Source organism: Protopterus annectens, chromosome 5.part0, assembly GCF_019279795.1.
Source record: "Protopterus annectens isolate FY-2018-M chromosome 5.part0, PAN1.0, whole genome shotgun sequence".
NCBI classification, from domain to species: domain Eukaryota; kingdom Metazoa; phylum Chordata; order Ceratodontiformes; family Protopteridae; genus Protopterus; species Protopterus annectens.
This window is the reverse complement of record NC_056735.1, coordinates 1,106,069,334-1,106,093,774: the sequence shown is the minus strand read 5'-3', so window position 1 is coordinate 1,106,093,774 and position 24,441 is coordinate 1,106,069,334. Positions and strand designations below refer to the sequence as shown.

The following is a 24,441-nucleotide window of genomic DNA, read 5'->3' as shown; positions in this document are numbered from 1 at the left end:
AACCAGTGACGGGTTGATCTCCGGTGCGGAACACCTGTCGCCCATGTTGGTGATGACCAGGTCCATTATGTTTTCACCTCTGGTAGGGGAGTTTACCAGCTGATCCAGGGCATTTGAGTTGATAAATTCCAGGAAGTGCTGCACCTGGGAGTTTGTACTTGAGTAGTTTTCCCAGTTAATGGTAGGGTAATTGAAATCGCCCAATATCAGTGTGTTCGGTAGGGCCTTCATATTTTCCAGTGTCTCCAGAAAGGTGGAGTGGTGGTTCTGGGTCATGGAGGGTGATCTGTAGCAGGCCACAATTTGCATTGCAGATTTGCCCGATGTTAGTTGCACATGGATGATCTCAGAGGTATCATGCTGCGCCACTAACCTGGAGGTGTAGGTATCCTTGATGAATATGGATACACCCCCTCCTTTTGTGTTTCGGTCCATATTCTGTGGCCGAAATGTGTGGTATGACTTGTAGCCTGGTAGTGCTGGGGTGCTCTGTGGAGCCTTGAACCAGGTTTCAGTTACTGCACAGATGTCAATGTTCTCCACACTGAGGAGTGCTTCGAGCATGTGCATTTTGAGATTTAAACTCCTGGCATTGAGTAGCATAACTCTCATTTTTTTATTTGTGCTGTTTACGGAGGTGGGTTTGACTTGCCTAAAAAAGGCACTATGGAGGCAGCAAGAGCCTTGGCCAGTATTCGAAAGCCTAGGGGTGACAGGTGCAAGTCATCTCTTGCAAAGCAACGAGGCTTGTCAAGCATGTCGTCCAAGGCTGACAGACACTGGATCATCCCCTTTGAATGACACCAGAAGCTTAGCCAATTGTTGAAATTGATCATTTTTTCTTTATACTGCGGTATCATTCTTGGTAAGGGCAAGATGCTACTTAGGGTCAGGGTCATACCCACCTGGGCTACATGATCAGAGCTCTTCCATGTCTCTTTTCATGTAGTCCAGGGAGGTACGTCTCAGGTCATTCACACCAACATGAACAATGACAGAATCATATTTGTACTTGTTCTGGTGTGACCTGATTGCTTGTGTTATGTGGTGGATTGTGGCTCCCGACAGGCAGCTAACAGTAACCTTCTCCTTGTCCAGCCTAGTGAGTGGGACATCAGTGTGCCTGGCTATAGAGTCACTTAATAGTAGTGTGTTAAGTATGTTATTTCGCCTTAAAGGCTGTGATTGTGCGGCACACTGATTTTGTGTTTTATGTGTTGTCTGGTTTGTGATGGGAGGTGCAGGTTTTTTGGGTGTCTGCTGTGGAGGTCTCCGATGCTTTTGCAGGTTTTTATTAAGAGCCTCTGATTATGATTTTTGTGTATTTATGTGTATTTTTTGCCAGTGGTGGTTTAGCATGTCTATGTGAGGCTGGAGGTGTGGTGCAAGTGTTAACCTTCTCTTCATGACTGCCTGTTTCAGTCTTGGGTGGAGAGAGCTTAGCCTCCAATTTAGCTATATAATTGCATCTCGCACATATGTTAATGTTTTGTGGTAGGAGGAGAGGTTTGTCTGTGTACATGAGGCAATTGTAACATTGCCTCGGGATACCCAGGTTCACCAGCTGGACTGGAGAGTATACCTGAAATTGCCCTTTGGTCATGCCTGAATAGTAGGGTGAGCTGCTTAGTTGCTTGGTTGGTGAGGGGTGAATATGTCGGGGTATGTTAGTGCTTGCTATTAGGTCTTAGCAAGTGCTGGACTGTAGGATGCTTTTTAAGTGCTTAGGTTGAGAGTTAGACTACTTTCAAGGGAAAAACTGAAGAGGAGACTTGGTGGTGCCGGGAATAATTTAGCCCTAGCTAACCGGCACTGCCCGAACATGCAAAACTGTGCAAATGCTGTTTTTACAGTAGGGAAATGAAAAAGATAGAAATTAGCCTAAAATGACCTATAAACTACTAACTTCTGGGCTGGAACCACACCTCCAGGGACAGATGGCTGCTCAAAGCTCCGTCTCTCACAGGTGAACACAGAAACCTCCTTCTATCCAAATAAGGTATGGGCAACTCGGAAACCTGCAACACATCCCTGAATTCAGCACTAGCCTGAAAACTGGACTATACTGGCTTAGAAAGGTGGGAAACAAGGAAAACATTTTTTTTTAAGATAAGGCAAAAACAGTAAAAAATACACTTAAAACAGCTTTAAATGACTACAAGCAGTAAAAAATACACTTAAAACAGCTTTAGATGACTGCAAGCAATCAGAAAAAGCTTTTAAACAAATTACCCAATTAACCAGTAGAAAAATCTCAAATTTACCTTACTAAAAATATACAATGTCTAAACAACATGTCCTACATGGACAAACTCAAAACCCATTTTCTATATGCAGTATCTTACAGACCCCTAAGAGGTGACCTGTGTCTGGCACACTAGGTATCCTCCATCTCTTTACTGATGGATTTAGTGCATATCAGCAAGTCACAAGTCACACAGTGCAGGGTCTAAATCTCTTTTGCAATATCAAAAAAATGTCTTTGAGGAACAGGTATATTTCACAGAGGTTACCAGTGCTATGGAACAGGCACCCCCTCCACATAAAACAAAGTTCATCCCTGGCCATTTTCAAGTGAAACTTAGACCTATGGGAAACAGAAACATTTACCTTAAGACTGCACCCTGTACTACTGATGAATGGATGCAGCTCCTAAATGCTTTATCCCATGCATGGGTCCCCTCAAATTATCTATGATCCCAGTTCCTCTCATTAGGGGTAATATATAATTATCAACCATGGGATGGGTAAGGCCAATCTCTAACCAAATGGGATAGGTTATTTCAAGCACAAAAAGAGAAACTGGCTAGGTTTAAAATGGTCCATAAGGGCAACTAGTCTAGTTTTTACCTATGAACCTATAAGGGAAGTGTGAGATTTTGGATGCAGATATTTCAGAAGAACAGCAATAGCCATATAGGAAATTATATTTGTACAGTAGTAAAAAGTATTGTAGAAACTAAGCCAATATGAGAATGGAGAAAGAAAATTGCAGTAGGGATGACTGCAGTTAGGAGTACAAAGAATAGGCAAAAGGGGGCTGGAATTTACTGGAGAAAACTGGCAAGATATTGGGAGCAAATAACTATAGAGGGAATGGGAATAGAATGATACGAAATCAAGAAGACATTTGGACTGCAGGCTAGAGACAGCCTTCCCAGTCAAGGATTTATATCAGAGTATAAGCAAAGAGAAAGGGATTGGGGAATCCTAAGTGAAAGTCCTGCTCTGATAGAATTTTCAGTTGAATCTAGAACAAAAGCTGATGTTAAAAAGGGATAACTAGCAGGGCATATAAAATATTGCACAATAATTATAAGAATCAATCAGAAGAGCTTGAAAAAGATTGGGAAGAGAGATTGGGTAAGCAAATTTCAAGGAAACAAAGGACATATGTATGGCTCCCAAATATGGGAAAAAGCCTACAATATCTAGTATTTTTGCTTGCAAGTGTTTACATAGGTATTTTAAATCCTAATCAGACTCCAAAGAAATTTTCCTCAGATAGATGGCAAATGTTGGAGGTGTGATAGGGAAGAAACAAGTAACTGGGAGCATATGGTTTGGGAGTGTAACAAGTTGGCAGACTTTACAATTTCTTACAGAGTATGTCAGTATATTGCCAGATATATTGGGTGAACAAATGGATGAAACTAAGGAAATGATTTTTATGAGCTGGGATACAATATCTGAACTACCTAGACATAGTAAGGCCTTAAGTTTAATTCTGGAGGCTGCCAAAAAAAGCAGTTGCTAGAAAATGGAAATCAAAGTGTAAACCAACTGTATTTGAAGTATTGAATACTGTAACAAAGATAAAAGAATGGATAGTGGGATCTTTAGAAAAGGTAATGAGCAAGTTACTCAGAAAAAAAAAACTGTGGGAGCAGTACATGCAGAATAATGTTTTGGAGACATGAGGTTTAAGGGCAGGCAGGAATTGAACAAGTTATATAATGATTGATTGATGATAATTATACAAAGGAATGTGTGTGATGCATAATATTTGTAACTGGGAACATGTTAATATGTCTTTTTCTTTTGTATAAATGTATTTTTACCTGTGTCAAGTGATAATTCAGTAAAAGTGTTAGCAAAAAGAAAAACTGAAATAGGTGGTTAAATGTCAGAGAAATTTGTTCTTTAGGTATGGTGGGAATGCTTGCATGTGTCTTTGTGACACTGTAGGCACCAATCAAGGAGTAATACAGCTTTTCCCTTAAGTGTGAATGAGTTAAGAAGATGGTTGGTAAGATCCCACTTTTTGTTAACAAATGTAGCAGCAATTTAATCAGCAATTTAGAGAATGTAGTGGGGCAGGTGGTAGCTTGAGGTGTGGGAGACATTCTCCTGCAACAGATGCATTTAAGGTAGATTTGCTGTTAATTGGCTATATTCCTTGTGTGTGAGCACTAAAACTAATTATCTAGCCTTTGACAATATCATTGCAGTATGCACAATATGGTATATACAGTAGGCTGTACCACCTACTTGCTATTGTATATTGGGAGAACTACTAGAAAACTGAGCATTAGAATATACAAGATTATGTATGCCATAAAAAACTAATAAGATCAATGCTTTGTTTAGGCATAACTTTAAACTGCACAAGTTTTGAAAGATTCTCATTTTATGCTCTAGACTGTTTGGATGTAGACTTTGAGGGTGGAAATTTTGAAATACATCCAGGCTACAAGGAGCACTGTTGGTAGATAAGGCTGAATGCATCTTATGCATCATGACTGCATACCTGTCTAAATTATATATGTGTTTTGAAATTAAAGGAACTTGAACACTGATGATTTTTTTTTAAATATAAAATGTGGAATAGGGAGGCAGTCATAATAGGTAATAATCATAATGGGTAACATTAATATGAACTGGTCCTCTTGTAACTCACTACATCCTACTGATCATATTAACCTCCATGGCTTCACTCAAATAATTCAAACTACAACTAGAATAGGTAAAGCATCAAAAAAGGAATCCATCAAGGGGTGTGGCTTGGATGGCAAGCTGAAAACAGCAGAGTTCTTGAGCTCTGCAGGCTTCATTTTTTCTGACAGGATTTTTTAATTTAATTTCACCAACAAACCTGAAACTACTAAAATCAGATGCTGGAAGTCATAAGCTACAAGTTGGTGTAATTTTTAAGCTAAGATTTTCATATTTTCCTGTCAAACTTTCAAATGGAATGGGGCACTGAAACCACATTCATAAAGGAAGATGAGCAGCTCCAAGTTTTCTCAGTAAGAAACTCCAACGAAGAAAGAAATACAGGCAATCCTTACTATAGTTCAAGACTTCGTGGCTAAAATAGACAAATTAAACTTAAAAATGGACAATATAAAAGATGATAACATCAAACAAATGATCTTATTAAATGAAGTAATCAAACAACAAACTACCCAGATTGCTGCTTTGGAAGATGCTATAACAGATATAGACTATGGGTTAACAGAAAGAAAGAAAAACAACTTTCTTCTTCAAGAAAACACCAGACTCATTGAAAAGATAGACACCATTGAGAATAGAACCATGAGAAACAATATAAGAATCTATGGTATCCCAGAGCAGATGGAGAGGGACAATATGATTCATTTCCTGATCTCTTGGATTCCTAAAATCCTAAACCTACTTGAAGCACTATCATTTGGGATAGAAAGGGAACACATGTCTTTAACTACAACTTCTGTATCCAGTAAAAGCAGATGTCCAAGATCTATTATTGTAAAATTTATCTCCACTCAAGATAAAGACCTTGTTTTAAGAACTGCCTGGTTTCTTGCCCCATTAAAAATTGGTGACCAAACTATCAGGTTTGATAATGACTTTTAACCCCTTGTAATGTCCAAAAGAAGAGCATGTGTCCCTCTAATAAAAATCATTAAAAAGGAAGGAATCAAAGCACAACTCATTTTCCCAGCAAGAATAAGACTATCCTTGCCAGAAGGAAAGAAAACTTTTAACTCTCTGAAAGAAGCATCCACACGTGTCCAAAAAAAGAACCTTTTAAGTCAACCTGAACCAATGAACTTAAAAAGACAAGTTTCAAAAAATGAGTGGACTATTAAAGAAAAAAAGAAACCCAGAGAAAAATGATTATACATAACTTCACATTTCATGCAAGTTTTTGTTTTCTCCCTTCTAAATAATGTGGAATCTTTTCCAGAAGAATGCTAACTTTATAAATAATATATAGTATGCAAAATTCAAGTAAATCAAAATCTTATCCAACTGCAAACTACTATTTTATACTTTTATCTCTTTATATACATGGCATAGCACTAGTGAAATGGTATAAAATCACTCACTCATTTCATATATTTATATATATTTTTTCTATATCCTATACATATTTCTTCATGTATGTGCCTACCTTTTCTGTTTTAGTCCTAGTGTCATAGTATTTAATCACTGCAACAGAGAGACATGCTTACTGTGCTACTTTTAAGTATTTAAAAAGAAAGTGGTGACATTTTATTATTATTATATATACATTTACTACTTAATTGAGCTTCTGCAATGTGCCCCATTTAGCTAATATATCTTATAGCTGTGTGTGGTTGGTAATTTGGAGCCTTTATTTTAAATATTCATAATTTTACAAGTTATGCTTAAAAGCTTCACTTCACTAGAACATTCCCGCCTACTTACTTTTTTGCTGGAATTTTGACAACTTTTGTGACAAGCTTGAGCTTCTAAAGGCTTCAGTTTGCTCTCAGAATCATGAGAAACAATCTGTGCTGTCTTTCAGGAAGTAGGCATGAACTTGTTTCTCATCACTGAACTCGACAATCAGATTCAAGAATGATCATTTCAACTGTGCTTTCATTCATTTAGCAATTATTTTTTATCTAAAAAGTCTTACAAGCATATATTTTAATGTAAATAGTGATTTATTTAATCTGAATTATATTTATATTTAATTAAGAATTACAAATATGTTTCTGACATTGACGTTTTTTAAAAGCATCTTTTTTTCCTGTCTGCTTTAATGACATTATAGTTCTGTATTTACTCATAGTAACAATTAATTATTAAGATTAATCAATTTATCTTAGTCTGTTTATATAAAAAAATAAGAAACTGTATACAGCTTCATGTTCTTAGTTCATGCATACATAGTATTTAAAACTGAATTTTTCCTTTTGTATGTTTTTAATGTACATGCAGTTTTCCTTCTGCTTGTTATTAATCTGCAGTAGCTTGGAATTCCCACTAGATGACATGAGAGGGTTAGTTTGTGGCTTCTATGAGAGATGCAGTAAGCCCAGATATAGTTAATCCATGCACAAAATTGTTAAAATATACAGTTTTATTGTTTTCAAATTTAGAATTTTTAAATTGTCCATAACAATTTTAAAAAATGTATTTGTCATAATGAATCAAGGAAAGCACTTTGCAATTTTACTTATAATAGCAGTTTCAATCAAATGATAATATTTACATTATATCTATTAATGTAAATGGGTTGAAGAACCACATGAAAAAGAGTAGTGTCAACAAATATTTAATGCTACATAAAGCAGATTTTGAATTAATTCAGGAATCTCACTTAGTAACAGAAGATCTAAACAACTTAACCTTTAAGGATTGTAAGATTTTGGTAAGTTCACACTACAACCACAAGAGAAGAGGTGCCCTAATTTTACACAGAAAATCAATGAGAATTCCAGAAATAGTTGACTCATACTCAAGCAATGATGGTATACTTCCTTTAGTCATACTAAAACTAGATAAAAAGATATACACTTTTGCAAACACTTACTGGATACCGGATATTGGAACTAAAACTGTGAAAAAACATTTAGACACCATAACATTAAAGTCTAAAGGTAAGTTACTATTAGCAGGTGATTTAAACTGTATTTTGTCCTCCACTGATACTACAAGCTCTAAGTCTTTCAAGATGTCCCCTGTTGCCAATTACTTGAACAACAATATAAAAGACAGAAACCTAATTGACACTGATGGTATAAAATATTATCCTCCCTAAAATATTCTCACTACTCTTCCAGATTTGGCACCAGACCAAAATAGACAAAGTCCTTGTGACCAGTTCTTTAGTGGCCAAAATTGATAATCTAGTGCTGACATTATACCCTATGTCTGACCACAATGCTATCACCTTCAATGTAACATTTAACACTGACCCCTTAAACTTCTGCCAAAGACTACCTTCTTATCTAGTAACAGTACAAGGATTTAAAGAATGGTTTCTGGATAAAATAAAGCTTTACCTAGACATCAATAATAATGGAGAGGTTTCAGATATTATCATATGGGACACTTTAAAGGTGGTGTTGCATGGTAAAGTCAAAAGTTGGTATATAGATAAAAGGAAAGAGTGGGATAAAAAAAACTAGTAGACATACAAAAAGAAATTAGTGAACTAAAACTAATGACAAATCTTCATTAGCTGATATATGTAAACTGAACAAGGAATATCAGGATATCATGCAGCATAAAATATCAATAAATCTGGGGAAAAATCAGATTACAATCCTACTCAATTAATCCCAAGAGTATGCACAGGATTGCAATTAGATCTAAACACTTAAATGAAAAAGTCATATAAAAGAAATAATATACACTAGAAATAACCAGACTATCAAAGTTACAGATCTAAAATATATCTTATTATGTTTAAAAAATTACAAGAATATTAATAATAATAACTCATCTACAAGTGATAAAAGTATACACAACTTTCTTGCCAATGATATTCAAAAGAAGCTATCCAAACACAATATTAATAATATAGACAAATCCCTTTCCTTTAAAGAATTAAAGGAACAAATAAATAAAAAAAACCTTAAGACAAAAAATGCACCAGGGCTGGATGGTCTAATTCTGGAATTTTACAAACTCTTACCTGATAACATCTTGAAAATCGTACTCTGTGCATTCCAAGAAGTTAAAGGTACAGCAAACATCCCTCCCTCATGAAAATATTCTAGCATCTCTCCCATCTTAAAACCAAATAAAGAGCCCAACCTTTGCACATCATACAGGCCAATTTCTTTGCTTAACATTGATTACAAGATATTTGTGTCTATCTTAGCAGACAGATTAAATAACATTCTTTCAATATTAATTCATGAAGACCAAAGTGAGTTTATCAAAAACAGAAAGGTACAACACAATGTAATTAGATTACTGTCCTTAATAAACTTAGCAAACAATAGAAAAATTAGCTTTCTATTTTCAGCCTTGATATAGATAAAGCTTTCAACTCCCTAAGTTGGCCATATCTGTTTAAAGCTCTGCAAAAATACAATTTCTTCCCAAACTTTATAGGATTAATCAAAAAAACTATATGAAAAGTACGTAGCCTATGTAAAGATTGGATTTTATTTATTTAGCTTATTCAAAATATTAAGAGGTACTAAACAGGGGTGCCCCCTCTCCCCATTATTCTTTGCCCTGGCTGTTGAGCCTCTTGCAAATTATGTTAGAAATAATGACAGTGTTAAAGGATATAATGTGTCAGATAAATTAACTCCAAGATACAACTGTTTGCTGATGACCTACTAATAAATTGTAATGATATTGAAAATTCAATACATCACCTATTACATAATCTAGACTTCTTTGCAAACACCTCTGGTCTAAAATTCAACCACTGCAAAACTCAGGTACTTCTAGTGAATAAAAATGTTACTATGAAACTTAGATAAAAAAGAGACATAAACTGGGAGGGTACGCATATTTAATATCTAGGTATCATTATTGAATCTAATTATATATCTGAAGAAGCTACTAGTTAGTGAAAGCGCTTATCGTGGTTTATCTGTGTAATAAACTGAATTATTTGTCTCAGAAGACCGGATTACTTGGATTCTTTACACATAGAAGGTTATTTCTCACTCTGTCAACGCTTGCTTGAGTTATTTATCCATTTACTTATCTTTTTTATAAGCAAGCGTGCTGTGGCAGTAACCAGTATTTTTAATTTACCTTTCAACGCTGTTCCTATAAAAAAATCACTCACATCTAATTACCAACAACTTATAAACTCAATTACAATTCTAACTGACAGTTGGAACCGACTCTTCTTCACATTTGAAGACAGACTAACTTTAATCAAAATTATACTGTTACCTAAAATCTTATTCAGTGGCCAACTCTAATAATTCCCCACCTGACAAAATTAAACAGAAAATTAATAGCTTATTACTTGACTTCCTTTGGTATCCCAAAAAAATCAAGAATTTCTCTTCTCTATCACACCACAAGCTGGGATGAAGGAGGTATAGGGTTTCCAAAAATTGATTTTTATTTAAACTCCGCATTTATTAACATAGTGTTGCTTTGGAATAATACTTCTTATACATCATATTGGAAATGAATACATGAAACCTTACTTCTTAAGAGTAATAGGACATTGCTTGAACCATATACTCAGACATATATGGATTTTAAAAATATACATTCAAAGTAAAAAGTCAAAACTTGTTCTTACACCTATTACAAACCAAATATTGATCTTGTTTAAAAAGCTTATGTTTTCTAATCAATTAATTAACAATTTATTAATAATTATGTTTCCTATTGCCTACACAAAATTATTGATATTTTTTGATACTCAGAAAATGTTAGAATTTAAGAAGGATGTCCTATTATATTGTAATCAATTTCTCTTAGCTAATAAAATAAGTTCTGCAGACTATTTGATCAGCAGATATATTTTGCAAAATTGGAATTGGCTGGACATCCAAACTTGTAAGGATTTTATACATACTAAGCGTGTACCCTTATTAGAGGCATACAATAAGAATAACTTGAAAATCTTGGATTTTATCTCAATAATTATTAATAGCTCACCCAAGAACACTTCATACATATCTGTTATTTACAAAATTCTCAGAAATGATTTTAGCAAAACAGATATTTCTTTTTGGTGTTATCCAAGTGACATTAATAAACAAGTATTCTCAGAAAAAGACAAAAAACTTTGTTTACAGTCGGTGAAGGAATCCACGTCTTCCCTGTTCTGGTATGTATACACATGGGAATTTTTGCATAGATGTTTCTTCACCACACACAGACTAGTAATAATGTAAAAGAAAGATGAAATTAAATGCTGGAGATGTGGACACCCTGATACTGACTGGATACATATGGTTGTTAATTGCAAAATAATTTCCCCATTTTGATTAGACGCTCAATACCTTTGTAAAGCTCTATGGAATGACAACTGTATAATTTATGACTCCCTTATCCTTTTCAGTGTTTCTGTTCCTGAAGTCATTCTTAAAAATCAAACAGTTTTACTATGGTCTATCCTCTCTGCAGCAAGGAAAATTGTTACTAAAAATTGGAAATCCCAATCTATTCCTGTCGTTAAAGATGAGTTTATTCATCTTGTGAAATACATTTGTAAGAATGAGATTGCTACTATAAAAGCAAGGACTAACTACATAACCCATCATTTAATTGCTTGGACAAAATTATCTCATCTGTTAGAGAAATATTAAGTGTTCTCCTATGTATATTGCTTTTTTAATTGTTATGGACATTGTATATAGTTTGTTTTTTTCTTATTACTATGCTGTTAAGCTATTGTGTTATAAAATGAATAAAAATGTATTGGAAGAAACAAAAGAAGTCCATCCTCAACTGGATCCTTACTAAACAACCCGCACTATCACATCATTCTAGCAACCACCCAGACACTGTTAGCGACCACCTTCCAACCTTCATTCTCCGACACCAAGTAAATCCAATAAAATCTACCTCTTTCCAACAAATTTGAAATACAAAAAACTTCAAGTCTCAAGACTTTGTATCCACATTCAAACTCTGCAGTTGGAAACCACTTAAATTTCTCCCCCTAGACAGAGTAGTAGAATATTTCAACACTACATTCCTCAACATCCTAAATAAACTGGCACCGAATGGAACAGTTTAAATGAAGTCCAACTATGACCCTTGGTTTACCAAAGACACAAGATCACTTCTAAAAGAATGACATAATGCCTAAGAAATAAATCTAAAAATCAAATCATACTTGACAAAAAAACACTATACTGATATACAATCAAAGCACAAAAAGAACCCACAAAAGTTCTGGTCTGCTATTAGCAAAATAGCAACCAGGTCAAATTAGCATACCCTCCTCATCCATCAGTAACTGTACTGACAATATTGCCACTAAGTTTAACAAATATTTCACCAAATCCATAATAGCTAGTAATAGCTGTCTCTCACATCCTCCAAATCTTTCTTCCTCAGCTCAAAATAACAATTACTTTTCCTTACATCCAGTCCCAACAAGTACTATATTTAAATACCTTAATAAACTCAAACCCACAACCCTTGCAGCAGACAAACTACCTACCGAATACTTCAAAATTGCAGCTAAAGCCATTTCATATCCAGTGTCTTTATTACTCATTCATGCCATCTCTGAACAACATCTCTCTGTTCACTGGAAAATATCACATATAATACCATTACACAAAGGTGGAAACTCAGCTGAACTATCAAATTACCGACCTATTGCTATCCTATCACCTTTATCAAAAATTCTTGAAAAATGCATACATTCACAAATTCTGAACTATCTCTTAGCTAATAAGCCTCTAGCTAAAACTCAGCATGGATTCTATCCTAATCACAGCACTACCACAGCCCTTATTAGCTTTACTAACACCATTAATCAACACTGGAATGAAGGCAACCTTGTTTCTTCTATCTTTCTGGATCTCTCTAAGGCTTTTGATATTTTCTCACATAATAAGCTCTTAACTCTACTTTCTGAACCTAATCTAAGCTACTCCACTCTTGTATGGTTCCAGGACTGTTTATCTGGTTGCAGACAGGCTGTAAAATTCCAAAATAACCTATCTCCTCTGCTGTCTGCTACTTTAGGTGTTCCATAAGGGTCTATACTGGATCCTCTTCTTTTTACCATATTTACCAACAGCCTTCATACTGCCACTCTACATGCCACCTTGGTTCAATATGCGGATGACTCAACTGTAATCTGTTTTGCCCCTTCACTCAAACAAAAAGTAACACAGGAATCCTTTACTGCAGTTGAATCCTGGCTATCCAATGCACAGCTCATACTCAACACCAATAAAACTAAGCTGATGATATTTCATCCCACAAAAGCCACAGATCCCATCCATCCATTCAAAATAAGTTCAAGCAACAATACCCCCATTACACTAGTCCCCAAACCAAACTTCTAGGAGTTATAGATCACAACATGAAGTTCAACTTACACATTGTCCAAACAATAAAAAAAGTTTGCAAAAAACTTGGAAACTTATACAGGTGTAAAAAATACCTTTCCAATAATACTAAGACCATTATTGCAAGAACCCAGCTGGTCTCCACACTTCTCTGTGCATCCCCATATTTATTAACCTTAACAAATCAGACTTAACCAAACTAAACACCTGTTATAACAAAAATAGCAAAGTTTGCAACTGATTCAGCTTATAGGTCTAATCACTGCAAGGCCCTTAAACAACTGTCTTGGCTAGAATTACCCAGCCTGCTCAACCTTAACCAACTTACAATGGCCCATCAGATATTTTACCAACCTGAAAAAACTACAGTAATCCAGTAAAAATCACTAATTAACATAACCAGAAGTAAGACTAGTTTGGGTGACTCCAACTACATTGCAAAAACCTGGAATGCCATGACTCTAAACATAAGATCCGCAATCGTTAAAGCTAACTTCAAAAACGTTCTCAAATCCTATTTATCTAGCTCATGGATATGCACCTGTTCTGACCCAGGATAAACTACTAACACAATTTATAGTGAGCATTGTCAACACAGGATACCTATACATAAAGGCATACATAGGGTAATTTTTACATTTTCTGTTGCCTGCTGTTCCCACGTAGTTGTCTATGTCTGATTAGATATTAAGAATGTAAACCTGATACTTGCCCTTTCCTGAATATTTTTTTTTTTACTTTGCTGCATACTGGAGCAAACAATCTGTACATCCTTTACTAAAGAAACTAATTTGCTATTCAAAGCATGCATGCCGATTTGTTGGATAAATCTGTGTGCTCATTCTAAATCTCACCAGAACAACTCAGCTTGTCCATGCTAGTATGTGAAGAATTTTAAGATATAAAATAAAAAAAAGTATCTCTAGTAAACAGTTGTCCTTGGAGTAGAATAATAATAAAAAAGACCAGTAGTTACCTTACAAGCAGTTTTAAAGCATAAGTAAACAACAGACATATAAGTCGTTATTTATTGGCTTCATTCTTAGCAAACAACACACCAGAAAGTAGGACACAAACATCTCATCATTCTAAAAAAGTCAAATGGTGAGGTATTTTACACATATCAAATAGACAGCAGTTCAACTAAAAAAAAAAAAAAAAAGGCAGATACAGCAATGCACTCTACAGCCATTCTTATCTACAGCAGAGAATGTGCAGTACCTATCCTGAATGCCCCAGATGATGAGAAGCAGATGGAATTACATTAAACTTCTTTTCTATAATGACATAATTTAGAAAAGGTAAAAGTAAGTTAAATAATGTCATTGAATAATAGCAAGAATCTACTACTGGGTGTGGGTAATACAGAATTTATACACAATTGGCTTTGTTTGATCAAATGTGTAAGTATTTAAAATGATGGTTCTTTAAGGGCACAGTGTATATGTGATGTCAGTTAATGGAAGTTAGTATATAAGATTTACTAATTTAATTGAGATTTGTCTGAAGAAGTTCATTGAAATTATCTGAATGAAAGCACTTACATTAAATTGGTGTGGTTGTGATTTTACTCGACTGAAGTGTTACTTTTTGGAATCCTTGGTTGGTTTTATCACTTTTTATGTATTTATAGGTACATTCAGGCCAGTAAAGCCAAACACCACCAGCTATAGACCTGCATGTTTTTTTTTTACCTCATCAATACAGCATACGTGGATTGTTTGGCTACACTTTAGAAGCACAGAGCTTAAAATGAAGCCTGATTAACATTAGGGTTCCTGAAAAAAAATATATATAGAGACAGAGATACAGACAGACATATATAATGTACCTTGTAAAATTATATATATATTTGTGTTGAATTTAACTATTCCTGTTTGATACTTGTATATATTGAATTTATTTTTGTGATTTAAATCTCATATATATTAGGAAGCTCTGCATTACCTTGCAAGCTTTATTGTGAACTCCTGTTTTTAATCTTATCCTGCTATACTCCAAGGCTGTGACTGAAATGGGGCCACTTTGGACCAGTCCACTACTTGGTTTAGCAAAATAAACAGAGTAAAATAGGTGTGTATGTGTGTGCACAGTATGTGGATAGACAGACAGACAGACAGACAGATAGACAGATAGACAGATATGGTTCTACTTTGCAAGGCTGAATATTAAAGACACTGAAGTGGAAATGGCTGAGGAAAATGATTAGAGCAACTTTAGCAGTAAAAAAATACAAAAAAAAAAAAACAGTAACTGAAATAGTTGCAAAGCAGCAATCTAAGCAGGGCTCAATGCTGGCTGGGGGGACTGGCCTGCTACCATCCAGTATCTGCTCCACTAACGTCCATCAGATTTGTTCTACTTGCATCAGCCCAGAAGTGGTATGGATTTAATACTACCTACAAAGATGATTCTTCCTACAGTATAGATTTACAGACAGCCCTCCAGGATGCAGAAAATTCAGGTAAGGTAAATCACTGGGGATTACAACTAGTCAGTAATACCAATAATTAGACCATAATAGATACTCAGAAAATCCATATTTTTATTCACCGAGTACCAGGAGTACTGTCTGGTTAAGTAACTTGCTCAAAGTCACACAAAAAGCAAATGGAGCTAGAAAGTTTCAAACACTGCACCCTTGACTACAGAAAGCAACTCATTAAGAGTCAGACTAGAATATTAATCTGTTCCACTAACTACAAAGACCTTCCTTAACATCTTCATTTCCTGATAAATCACGGAGGACAGCAGTCACTGATGGTAGTCATTGGAGTTTCTGTTTTCCAGAAACTGTTTCAAGTTTAAGTCGAATTGTTTGGCACTTACAGCTCTGAGCTATTAATGAGCTGCTTCATGTAGTCAGAAGTGTTCATACCGCCCAAAGTCTTAGCACAAGAAGTCTGAACAATGCTTAAAATAATAGTGGTGCAAAGGCCCCAAAATAGGGACATATTTTAAATATTACTCTTACAAACTAACAAAGTTGCAAGAATAATGGGATTTGTGTTAGCTTGCAATTTCTTAAGGACATGAAGTCACAAACTCAAATGTATGTCATTATTTAGTGACTTCAATCTTCAGTGATTTACCAGAAATCCACAAATTTTATGAGTAACAGACCAAAATTATGAAGCAAAAATTAGGGCATTCTGTGAAAACCTGGACATTTGAGAGGTATGGCAGTGTTCTTTGGTATGATCCTTGGTTTCTTTGTTTTATTGACTGCTGACAATATTTTTATTATATGGCTGTAAATAAAATGGACAGCATGAAATCTACAATTTTAATGTAAATATTTTAATTGTGAATACATTTTAACTAACTTTGTTTTTTTTTGCAGGCATATGGATGTGAAAAGCATTGTTGGTTACAACAGTCTGGTACTTAGTCCAGATGAGCACGACTATGAGCTGCTTCTGTAGTGCAGGGTTTCATTCCCTCAGCCTTCTTTTGTCTTCTGTGAGACTTTGACCAAGTCACCTTACCAGACAGTGGTCCTAGGTTGCTCCTGAAAAGGGACACTTGCATCCAGTGTGCTGTCCCAAGCTATTAGCAAATTCCTTGTACATTTGTCTTTTGAATTCCTGCATCCTTAAAATAGACGCTAATTTGTATTTCATTATATTCTGTTTGACTATCAATCCCACCATGTCTTGTAGTTTAATGGAGTGCCAGATGCATTTTCAGTAAATGTTATTTTCAAAGGAAGAATTATTTACTGTTACTCATGCCAGATCTGTTTTCTGTGACAGCTTTGTTTTGTTTTGTTTAGCAAATGGCTGCCAATGTTTTTTCTGTAAAATTTGAAATGACAGTTTTAAATTAAGTCCCGCTCCCGGTCATTATATAAGCAAAAAAAATTAAAAAGTATGTACTGACAGGTATGAACAGTATGTTATAGTAACTGAGTTGAGACAGACAAGTAATGGGAACCTGGTGTGACTGCGGAGGAGGGGTGTAGGGGCTGTCCGTTACCCTGCCTAGGACCCCATGTGACCATGATCCAGATCTGCATGTAACTTTGAGACTCTACTGCTTTTCTTGCCATTGCTAGCTGCTGTATATCTACATCAACATAGTTACAACACAGATAAATGTTCTTTGCTATCTTTTCCACTGAAGTTGCATGTCTTCTGTTTTATAGGGCCAGAAGGTGCTATTTTTGAACATTCTGTGGAAACACCACTTGTAAGGGCAGAAACATTTAAACAGCTTAGGTAAGTGAGCTTTGGGTACAGTTAGATTAATAGCTAAACTTTTATGTTGATACTGCCTTGCTGCTGAAGAATAATGAACTGTGGCTGTTATTGTCTACTAATTGTAATACTTAAGCTATGATAAAGAGACTGGTAATATTACTTTCATTCATTGGCACACTTCCCAAGTAGTGCTTGGTAGAAAGAATGCTCTCTGTGGTATATTCATAGTGTTTCTTAAGAGTTTTCTCTAAGAATATTTAATCTGCAACTATCTGATTTAACTGATTAAGGAGCATGTACTCCAAATTTATTGACACACAAAGACACGAAAATGTAGAACACAGAATGAATGCCTTCGCACTCACAGCGTTTTCGTCCAGATGGACTTCATCAGATAAAATGCCTTACAGTAGCTTGTAGGTTGATTCGTAGGTTTATAATGTGATGGATAAATGATTGGTGCTTGTGGAAATTGATTTTATATATAAAACATTTTAAAGTAGTAAGGCATTTTATCTGATGAAGTCCATCTGGACGAAAACGCTGTGAGTGCGAAGGCATTCATTCTGTGTTCTACACTTTCGTGTCTGTGTGTGTCAATAAATTTGGAGTACATTTTCAGCCTGCATTGGTCCCCGCTTTCGTGTTTTTGCCTTGTTTTGTGGAGTTTGGAGGAGTACATTACGGTTTTCTTGATTAAGGAGCATGGTACCAGGGGTGAAATATTGACATGACAGGTGAAATGACAAATCTACTTTAAACAGCTATTAGTGAGCACATTAAAACAAGCTGTGCCAATTAGCATCTCTCTCAACTGTCCAGATTTACACAGAATGCCCAGATTTTTCTCTCATATTTTTCGTCTGCTCATCATAAAATGTATGTTTTTCTGGCAAATCACTGAGTATTGAAGTCAGTAAATAATGAAAGGCATTTCAGTTTCAGAGTTTATATCCCTCTGAAATTACATGCTAATACACCTTTTATTCTCGCAACTTTCAAAGTTTATAAGAGAAATATTTAAAATCTGTCTCTATTTTGGGCCTTTGTCCCCTCCATCATTTTTGGCTTTGTCCAGATCTTTTGTGCTAAGGGGTTGAGAGCTAGTTGGGTTGCATTAGGCAATAGCTTCACTGTCTTAATTAAGTAATTAATTATACTTGACAGGTGTATTCAAAACAGGACAAATGCCCATTTTAAAGGAAGATCAAAGTTGAAAAGTTCTACCTTTACTTGTAGAAATGAGGTAAAAGCAACAATGCAATGATGATGGTTAAATTGCACTTAAAACACTTAGGTTTTATCAGATTGTTAAATACCATTTCTCCCACAAACATGCTTTGAAGTATGTCTTGCAAAGTGACATGTTTTCTACCTAATTCCCATATACCATCTACTGAAGTTAAAACAACTGTGAATGAATTATAATGTTCCCGAGCGCCATTAAGCAGGAGTGAACTGAATGGGTGAGGGGCATAAATTTTGAACAGTGGAATATAAACAGTTAAGCATGGATCTTTCCATCTTTATAAAAGTCAAACAGATTAAACTCAGGATTATAAAATAAAATAGATCATCAAAGAGCAAATTTTCTTTTAAATCTTCAAACACGTGCTTTCCAAGCTCTCATCTATCTAAGTCCAATTCAGCCTTTTCATTAAGGAACTCCTCCACCCACATCATATTTTTTAAATTATGAAATGTTTACCTTCTATTTATTTTCCTGAACAGGTCCATCTGGGCTGTATTAACCCCTTTTCAGTGCAGGCACTGGGAGATAGGCTCCTATAATACTGTGACACAGAATTAACTAACATAGTGAACAAGTAGTTAGTGTAACTGTGAGAAAATCAGGCATAGAAACTAAATATTAGAGGAAAACATTTTTAAAGATAGTATAATTTATAGGAACATTCACTATATTTTTTTCACAGGGGCAAAAAAAATTGTTAGTAGCATACAATCAAATGACAGTCAATGAAAAGTCAGTGCTATGTTTTGATGTATAATTAGCAAACAATCAAATGACGGTCAATGAATAGTCAGTGCTATGTTCTGATGTATAATTAACATACAATCAAATGACGGTCAATGAATAGGCAGTGCTATGTTCTGATGTATAATTAACATACAATCAAATGACGGTCAGTGAATAGGCAGTGCTATGTTCTGATGTATAATTAACATATAATCAAATGACGGTCAATGAATAGTCAGTGCTATGTTCTGATGTATAATTAACATATAATCAAATGACGGCCAATGAATAGTCAGTGCTATGTTCTGATTTATAATTAACATACAATCAAATGATGGTCAATGAATAGGCAGTGCTATGTTCTGATGTATAATTAACATACAATCAAATGACAGTCAATGAATAGGCAGTGCTATGTTCTGATGTATAATTAACATACAATCAAATGACGGTCAATGAATAGGCAGTGCTATGTTCTGATGTATAATTAACATATAATCAAATGACGGTCAATGAATAGTCAGTGCTATGTTCTGATGTATAATTAACATACAATCAAATGACGGTCAATGAATAGGCAGTGCTATGTTCTGATGTATAAGTAACATACAATCAAATGGCAGTCAATGAATAGGCAGTGCTATGTTCTGATGTATAATTAACATATAATCAAATGACGGTCAATGAATAGGCAGTGCTATGTTCTGATGTATAATTAACATACAATCAAATTACGGTCAATGAATAGGCAGTGCTATGTTCTGATGTATAATTAGCATACAATCAAATGACGGTCAATGAATTGGCAGTGCTATGTTCTGATGTATAATTAACATACAATCAAATGACAGTCAATGAATAGGCAGTGCTATGTTCTGATGTATAATTAACATACAATCAAATTACGGTCAATGAATAGGCAGTGCTATGTTCTGATGTATAATTAACATACAATCAAATTACGGTCAATGAATAGGCAGTGCTATGTTCTGATGTATAATTAACATACAATCAAATGACAGTCAATGAATAGGCAGTGCTATGTTCTGATGTATAATTAGCAAACAATCAAATGACGGTCAATGAATAGGCAGTGCTATGTTCTGATGTATAATTAACATACAATCAAATGACGGTCAATGAATAGGCAATGCTATGTTCTGATGTATAATTAACATACAATCAAATGACGGTCAATGAATAGGCAGTGCTATGTTCTGATGTATAATTAACATACAATCAAATGACGGTCAATGAATAGGCAGTGCTACGTTCTGATGTATAATTAACATACAATCAAATGACGGTCAATGAATAGGCAGTGCTATGTTCTGATGTATAATTAGCATATAATCAAATGACGGTCAATGAATAGGCAGTGCTATGTTCTGATGTATAATTAACATACAATCAAATGACGGTCAATGAATAGGCAGTGCTATGTTCTGATATATAATTAACATACAATCAAATGACGGTCAATGAATAGGCAGTGCTATGTTCTGATGTATAATTAACATATAATCAAATGACGGTCAATGAATAGGCAGTGCTATGTTCTGATGTATAATTAACATACAATCAAATGACGGTCAGTGAATAGGCAGTGCTATGTTCTGATGTATAATTAACATACAATCAAATGACAGTCAATGAATAGGCAGTGCTTTGTTCTGACATATAATTAACATACAATCAAATGACGGTCAATGAATAGGCAGTGCTATGTTCTGATGTGTAATTAACATACAATCAAATGACAGGCAATGAATAGCCAGTGCTTTGTTCTGATGTATAATCATGGAAGCTAACTTTGCATTGGATACAAGGAACTGTCAGTCAGAGCTTGTGTGAGAGGTAAGAAGAAAACCTGAGCAACAGAGGAACAGGCTATAAATGGGATGCAGAAAACACAACAGCAGAGCAGCAGGAAGAACAAGGTTCAGTTCAATGATAATAGTGATAGATTTGTGTTAGGAATAAGAATCAGTCTGCGGAAACTTGAGTGAGAGGTAGGTAAAATAAAAAAAAAGAGTAACACAACAGCATGGTATGAGCGAGATGTACATCAAAGATTGTCATGTATGGGGAGATGGAGGAGTTAGGGAGTGTATGTGGATATAGTAGCAAATCTGAGGTCAAGCAAGTGAAGCTAATCAGATTTGTTTGATGTCTGATGGAAGTGAGGCAAAAATTACAGATTTTTAGATGCATAGTTAGAGTAAAGTGTATTACTTGAGAAATTGTGGGACATGGATACAGCGAGTAAATGTTTGTCCATTGAGTGAAGTAGCCTGTTAGGAGAGTAGGGAGGCACAATGCTAAGTAGGACTGGACAGTTTTGAGGTTTATTCATGAGATTATGGAGTATTATTATTTATGTGATAGAGAGGTAACTTGTCAGTTCTGGCCAGTGGTAAAGTTTCAATGTTTGAGAGGGATGAAATCTGGGTATTTGGCTAGATCTGGCAGTTGTATTGTAGCATTCTCAGTTTTGGTTTGGAGAGAGCACTGGAGATTAGTGAATACTGGAGTGGTATGTAGCAGAGAGAAAAGAAAAGAAAAAAGCTGAAGCCAGTATTATTTTTTTTTGCTGTTGTCAATTAGGAAGTACTGAGAACAATACAAACGGCTTAGTTTTTAATGAGTTTTTTTTTATGGATTGGTATATATGGAGAGTGAACGTCAAATGTTCAGCTAGGGTTATACCTACTAGCTTTGTGTGGAGGACTATTTCTATGAGAGTGTTGCTTGCTGAGGTGATAGAAAAGTTATTTTTAGCAAAAGATAAAGCTTCAATAGTGGTTAACATTTTTTCTAGCATTTAGCAGGATATGGCATTTATTGAATGAGGATTCAATATCAAAGAAAGCATTTTTCTTTGTTCTTTTGTTGTTGTCTTGAAGTTAAGGTAGAGTGTTGAGAGAAAACAAGAGTAGTGTCATCAGCTTATTGAATTATAGTGGCATCTTTGGGTGCCATGTAGTGGTCATTTGTGAAAACTTAGAAAAGGATGGGTTGTAGTATGGAGTCCTGGGAATGTCTAGCCAGATGGGTAAGAAAAAAGAATATTCATTGAGCCATTTGGCTGCTAGGTGTCTATTTACAATTTAGCCATAGAACCAGGGGAGGGCAGTTGAATATAGATTTAGAAGGGACAGTCTGTGCAGGAGCATGTTATTCGACACAGTGTCAAAAGTTTTGGATAGGTCTATGAATAGTGAGGAGTCTAGTGTACCAGAATACTTGAGAAGATTCACTAAATGTGTGAAACTTAGAAGGGCCCTAGTAGTGCATTTGAGAGGTCAGAAATTAGAAAGTGTTGAGGTGGGAAGAGGAAGTTATTTTCTACAAGATGTTGTAGGAGATGGTCTGGATACATTTTTTGTGAATCTTTCTTACTGGAGATAAAATGGCTATGGGGTGGTAGCTACTGAACAAGATAACGTATACTGCCAAAAAAACACAAGGAAAACGGAATACCAGCCGACAAGCGTTTATTGCCAACGAATAACAGCCACGATTGACCTAGGTTTCGTCCGTAAACACAGACTTCTTTAGAAGTCTTTCAATAAAAAATAACCATTTCATTATAAAAGATGTAGAATATAATGAAATGTAAAGACTGATGTGCATAAAAAGAATTGCAAGAACAAAATCTAAATTTATAATTAAATAATAAAGAAAAATGAAAAATGAGGGACAAAAATAATAAAACTAACTTAAAAATACTAAACTATTTAATGCCAGTGATGTTCTTCAACTTTAATAAGGGCTTAATAGTACTATACTCATTAAGACTGGGAAAGTGATGTGCATTTAATCTAAACTGCCATTTGAGTTCACAAATATCCAAGTGTAGATCAACAATTCTGCCTTGCTGGTCCAACTTGATTTGTTGTAAAACACAAAACTTAAAACTATGATCGCCATAGTCAAGTAAATGCCTAGCAAGAGCATTAGCGGTTCTACCATGTTTGATATCCAAAAGAGGTTCCTTTTTTTTATTTATTATCTTTTGTTAGTATAGTTCGATACTTTAAATGTGGTATACATGTGTAGTTAGTTTTCAGTTTTAAGTTGAAGTGAAGTCAATATATTTTAATTGTTTAGAATTTTAATGAAGTGTTAATTGATTGGTTCATTGTGATGCTTTTTAAGTGAGTTGGTTCTTATGTTTTTTGTATTCTGAAGAAGTCTGTGGTTACGGACGAAACCCAGGTCAATCGTGGCTGTTATTCGTTGGCAATAAACGCTTGTCGGCTGGTTTTCCGTTTTCCTTGTGTTTTTTTGGTGGTAGCTATTGAGCTCAGTGGAATTATCCTCTTTGTGTAGTGGCATGACAACTGATTTTTTTCTGGATAGACATGTTTTTAGGATAGAGATAGGGTAGCCCTTAGGACTGGTAGGTACCTTTAGGTATTTGCATAGAGGTTTTCTGCTGGAGTGGTATTAATTTTAAGTTTGTGGAGATCTTTTTTTATGGTGGAAATTGGAACATCATTCAGATGGAGAAAGGGAATACTTATAGTCGGCTGTGTGACAACAGAATGTATGGAATGATTGTTGAATTGACTATGGAAATAATATGTTCGTATCCATAACAAAATTATGAAATACTCTTCCTCACACTATAACGTCTGTGTCATTACACACTAACTTCAAAGCTGCACTAAAATGTCATCTAAAAGAGCACTGGACATGCCTTTGTAACAAACCTCTCTAACATCTCTACCCCAACCTCTCTAATCCCTTTCTTCCACCCCTCTAACTATCTCGGATTGCAGCCAAATACATTGCTTGTAAACCTATATCTCGGCTGTAATCTTAGCCACTGTTATTCAAGAGTAATAGCTGCTAGCTCAGCTATTAAAATACTTGTTGGTCTTTATGGCACCAATGATATAAGTGTTGTACCACTTAACTAAATAATTTCATTTTGAACTATAACTGTTCACTACTATTGTTAAACAAAACTTACCTATACTTCTTGTAACTTGTAATTAATTGTTGTTTTTATTGTGGAGCTTTTCTCCCCGGGCCTCCTCTGAAA

At 35.0% G+C, this 24,441-nt stretch overlaps 1 protein-coding gene across 1 annotated transcript in view; it reads left to right on the top strand.

Moving 5' to 3' along the window:
- The window catches only part of SGCG (sarcoglycan gamma), a 1,610,081-nt gene that overhangs the window by 976,823 nt on the left and 608,817 nt on the right, over positions 1-24,441 (top strand). Inside the window, exon 6 of the mRNA XM_044070970.1 lies at positions 17,356-17,428. Coding sequence (XP_043926905.1) covers positions 17,356-17,428 — 73 coding nt within the window. The remainder of the gene's footprint in view (positions 1-17,355; positions 17,429-24,441) is intronic.